The sequence below is a fragment of the Manis javanica genome, chromosome 4 (genome assembly GCF_040802235.1).
Source record: "Manis javanica isolate MJ-LG chromosome 4, MJ_LKY, whole genome shotgun sequence".
Lineage (NCBI taxonomy): Eukaryota > Metazoa > Chordata > Mammalia > Pholidota > Manidae > Manis > Manis javanica.
This window is the reverse complement of record NC_133159.1, coordinates 107,503,467-107,507,903: the sequence shown is the minus strand read 5'-3', so window position 1 is coordinate 107,507,903 and position 4,437 is coordinate 107,503,467. Positions and strand designations below refer to the sequence as shown.

Here is a 4,437-nt window from a genome sequence, read left to right as displayed (position 1 = left end):
GCAAACGAACGCAGTGAGACTGCAGGAAGGGAGGAGACTGGGCCTCGCCTCACTTTCCCGGTTCCTACTTTGTACAGTCCTAAGAAGCGCCGATTAAGACAGCACACTCATAAACAAACCAGAATACTGTTCGAGTCTGAAGCACTGTCCACAACAAACGAAAATGGTAGCCGACGGCTTAGAAGCAGCCTTCGGCAAACTACCTGAGCCGTCAGGTCCTGGATACAAGCTCCCCTCAAGCTCCTGACCCGAGGGTGACCAAACAAACTCCCACCAAACGCAAGGGTACCTTATACTTCGCACAAGTGCCCAGCGTCTCTGAAGACTATATGGTTGGCCCTAAAAAGGGCCTTTGGGTTGTTACACGAGTTAACTAGCGAGCGGCAGCTCAGCCTCCGAAGCCGTACAGGGTGCGTCCTTGTCGCTTGAGCGCGTACACCACATCCATGGCAGTGACCGTCTTGCGCTTGGCGTGCTCGGTGTAGGTGACCGCGTCCCGGATGACGTTCTCCAGGAACACCTTCAGCACACCCCGGGTCTCCTCGTAAATCAGGCCGGAGATCCGCTTCACCCCTCCACGCCGAGCAAGGCGCCGAATCGCTGGCTTGGTAATCCCTTGAATATTGTCCCTCAAGACCTTGCGGTGGCGCTTAGCACCACCTTTGCCTAAGCCTTTCCCACCCTTCCCTCGCCCAGACATGATCGCTGTGCTCTGACAACACAACCTCTGGCGGCGGGGAGGGCGCCTTCCCCTTGATATACAAGAGTATCGGACCAGATTGAAAACCGAAAGCGCGCGGGCGGGAAGCGCTCTAAATTGTCCCCGCCCGCTCGGGATTTCGTCATTCCTCGTCTGCTCTGTGCCTATCCCTTCTCCGCCCTCCAAGGCGCCCTCCAACGGACTCTGCTGCCTTAGGCCCTGGGCAGATTCGGATCCAACCGCGAGGCCGCTGGGTGCCGCATCTGTTCCGAGTGTGGGCTCCCGGAAGGCGTTAAATTTAGGTTAAGAGGAAAGGTCTTTCCAGCGAGAGAAGACGGGAAGGAAAGCAGAGGCGGGGAGAAGAGAGCGCCAGCGCCGGGTCTAATTCCGACCAGAGGAACCGCGGTTACATAAAAGGGGAACAAAAACAGTTCGAGGAGGCGATCTAGAGAGGCAGCCGCACCTGGACTGTGTGTGGAGAGGGCGGGGAGAACATCGCCGTCGTTCCTGAGACTTCTCTGCTTTGTTTGGTGTGAGGCCTGGAATCTCACCTCACTCCGGAGAACTAAGATCCTAGGAAAAAACTCCCCTTTATCTGCCTAAAGACAGATGCTCCAAAAGGAGCTCAATGGTCATAAATTATCAGCCAGGGAAGACTGTCTCTTGTCACAGGATCACAGGAGAGGGGACTAGAAATCGACACCATTCCCCAGACAAACTCTGTCACCGTCTATCATACCTCCCATCTATTCTAAGGGCCCGTTCATCCTTCCTAAAAGTCATTTGCTCCCCCCGTAGGAGGCCTACACGCCCCCTCCCCTTTCCCTATTAAGATGGTATTTAAGTCTGAATTCTAAGCCACATAACTCATTTTCCCCTGGGTATCTCCCATGCATACACAAAGTGTACACATTAATCAACCTCTGGTTTTCTCTTGTTAATCTGTCTTTTATGACACGGGTCTTAGCTTAAGAACTCAGAAGGATACAGGGAAATTTTACTTTTCCTCCCCTACAGTGTCTTCCTCTCTCCCTGGCACTTCAGGGCAGACATAAACAGATGCTCTTTTTGACCCCTTAGCAACTCTTGCAGAACCTATAACATTATTTTACATCTCTTTCGCATCTTACATATCCCTCCCCCACCCCCACCCCCCACCCCACCCCCACCACCACCTTGCCTGTCTGGCAGTGATTTTTGCTTATTTTTCCTTGTTAACTGACATGTAGTTCAATGTCAAACATAAACTCAGGGATTGTTACAGACGAACAGTTCCTGCCTTTGACTACTTTTAAACACTAAGGGAAAAGAAAGACACACCCAAACTGCAACATTATAAAACAACCACAAGCCAAGGCTGACAGAAGTGATGGCTTCTGGTGTCAGAGGGTCCCCAGGCAGAATCAGAAGAGAGTCTAAAAGCTTCCCTTTCAATACTCTTTGTCCTCCTCTGAGGGGCCTAGTCACCCATTACCTAAACACAATTGTCTCCAAAGTAAACTCTCCCTTCCCCTGTTGCAAGTAAATTCAGACTGAGAAAGAAATTCACATGCAGGTGTAAATTACTATCTGAGGTATTTATAACAAGATCTGACTCTAATGGGGGAGTGGTGGTTGGGATATTGAATCTAATTGGTGGGATTAATAGTATTAGTAGTATTTCTGAGTGGGAACGGGTTCTCCTATAGCCTCTAAAAAACATTTTTTCCTAAAAGGACAAGGAGTGGCAGTGTGGGGAAGTTGGGGTTCCTATGGCCAGGATCCTCACTGAACTTAAACCACCTCATGATGTAACTGGCCTGTTGCTAGGCTACCGCGTCCACACCTTTTCTTCAGGCAATAAGCTATTTATTGCGCTCTATAGAGAGCTCGGCCCAGTGCTCTGGGCGGAGGCAGAGACGCTAGTGCTCCACCCACCGCCGGGAGAACAAGCCGGGTAATAAACCCTTTCACCCCAAAGAACGTTTTCCGGTCAATTTCTTTGGTCACATTGACTCCATAGCGAACTTGCCCGGGGCTGAAACCCATTGGCAAGACAGTAACCCTATGAGATAGCTGATGTTTGACTTTCACTGTGCCAATAAGAAAACCATTGGTTTATGGATTCCCCAGGGAAAGGAATCTGAGAGACGTGGGTTGGAATATTTCTCCACCACTCTCCTCATCTGTAAAATGGGGTTTTTAATACTTTTCTCTAGAGGCTGTGCATATTAAATAATATACGTATACTGTTGATTACAGAAATTAAATGAAAGGAATGTAGAGGAAGAAGTTACATTTTTAAAACAGCCTCTCTCTTTTTTTTTTATATGTCAGTTGAGTTGTGAGCATTCTGTTCTAATTTTCCTTGTAAACCAGAGGTATAAGTGTCATGCTAACCTCTGTGGCTTGAACATAAAGAAAAAAAATGTCTAAATCATCTCTATTAAAAGTAAATAAACAAATTAAATATATAACCCTTAAAATTCTTGCAATATGTAGCTTAAATCTCAGGAGGATGATTTGTGGAATAAAGATGCTTCTCAACTTGAATAGCTTTAAAATACTGTGTGTAACATGTTACTTGAGCCAACTATATTCTCCCAGAATATGTTGCATTGGAAAGTCAGGAATCACATAACCTTGCAGCGGAGGAAAACTTCCTTCCACCTCTTGGATTCTGTGGCTGGTACTAAGAATTAAACTAATGTAAAACTGACCAAAAGGAAACAACCATAAAAATTTTAATGTTTTTGTGTGTGCAGAGGAGTCTTCAGAAGGAGAGTGAAGACTTGAAGTGGCTGTTAGGCCCCAGAACTTATACATACCTTTGAAAACAAAGAACAGTAAGTTCCAGGGATGTGACAACACAGAAGGGGTTAGGCTGGAGACAACAAATTGTGGGACAATGACTAGGCATTACATGCTGGAAACAACAGAAGATACGGGTTATTTTAATAGGTTTGTTTGTATAGATCCCCCGGTCTCTGGTGATAAGAAAGTGCTTCTCTTTCTTGCTGGTACTGGGAGGGCACCTTTCTCAGGGGAACTTCTATGAGCTGCTTTAGGTAGAAGAGTCGAGGGTCAGAGAGCCCCTCCCACATCTGCTGTTTCTCAAGTGCTTCAGCTCAAAATAATGTGCCAAAGTAGCATATTTTGGGTTGGCATGTTCTGAACCCCTTCAGACTCTAAGCTGCTGAAGTGGAGGCAAAATTTTACCTCTACCCTCTTGTGGGTTTTGGCTGAGCCTGATAATTAAATTGGCATAGGGCAGATCTACGGGGAAAAGTATGCAAATTTATGTACTGTAAGTTTTACTTGACATGGGAGCCCTCTTAAGGAAATGCTTCTGTAGCAGTTAGAGTTGAACACTTATGTCCTGAACTGAGCAAAGAGTAGTAAATCATGAAAATGTAACAAGACAAAAGGACTTGGGCTGGGGCAGTTAATGATGGAGAAGTAACAAGGAAGATAAGATTACTATGCTGGGGACAGAGGTTATCATCTTCGTGTCACTGGGTTTTAGCTGGGTCAACTTCAGGAATTCTGTACTTGGGTGTTGGTAATTACCCGGGTTCTCTTGCCAGTTGGGATATCACTTCGTATTCTGCTCCTACGCAAAATCCGGGGATGAAGGCTCTTTGTGTGTCAATAATGCCCAGGCTTCTCTGGGCAGTGGGATATTTAGCAGGTGTCTCTCATCCCGTCACTCCACAAGGTCCTTGTCAAAACTCCCGCTTGTGATGGAGTGATTTTGC

At 46.9% G+C, this 4,437-nt stretch overlaps 1 protein-coding gene across 1 annotated transcript; it reads right to left on the bottom strand.

The window, feature by feature from the left end:
* Nucleotides 1-330: 330 nt before the first annotated feature.
* On the bottom strand, nucleotides 331-738 carry LOC108387975 (histone H4). The gene has a single exon (XM_073234563.1). It carries the CDS (start codon nucleotides 698-700, stop codon nucleotides 389-391), a length of 312 nt encoding a protein of 103 aa, XP_073090664.1. The 5' UTR covers nucleotides 701-738; the 3' UTR covers nucleotides 331-388.
* Between the last annotated feature and the right edge of the window lie 3,699 nt (nucleotides 739-4,437).

What these genes read in the sequence shown, in the direction of transcription:
- LOC108387975 (XM_073234563.1), bottom strand. Translation starts at nt 700, where the DNA reads ATGTCTGGGCGAGGGAAGGGTGGGAAAGGCTTAGGCAAAGGTGGTGCT.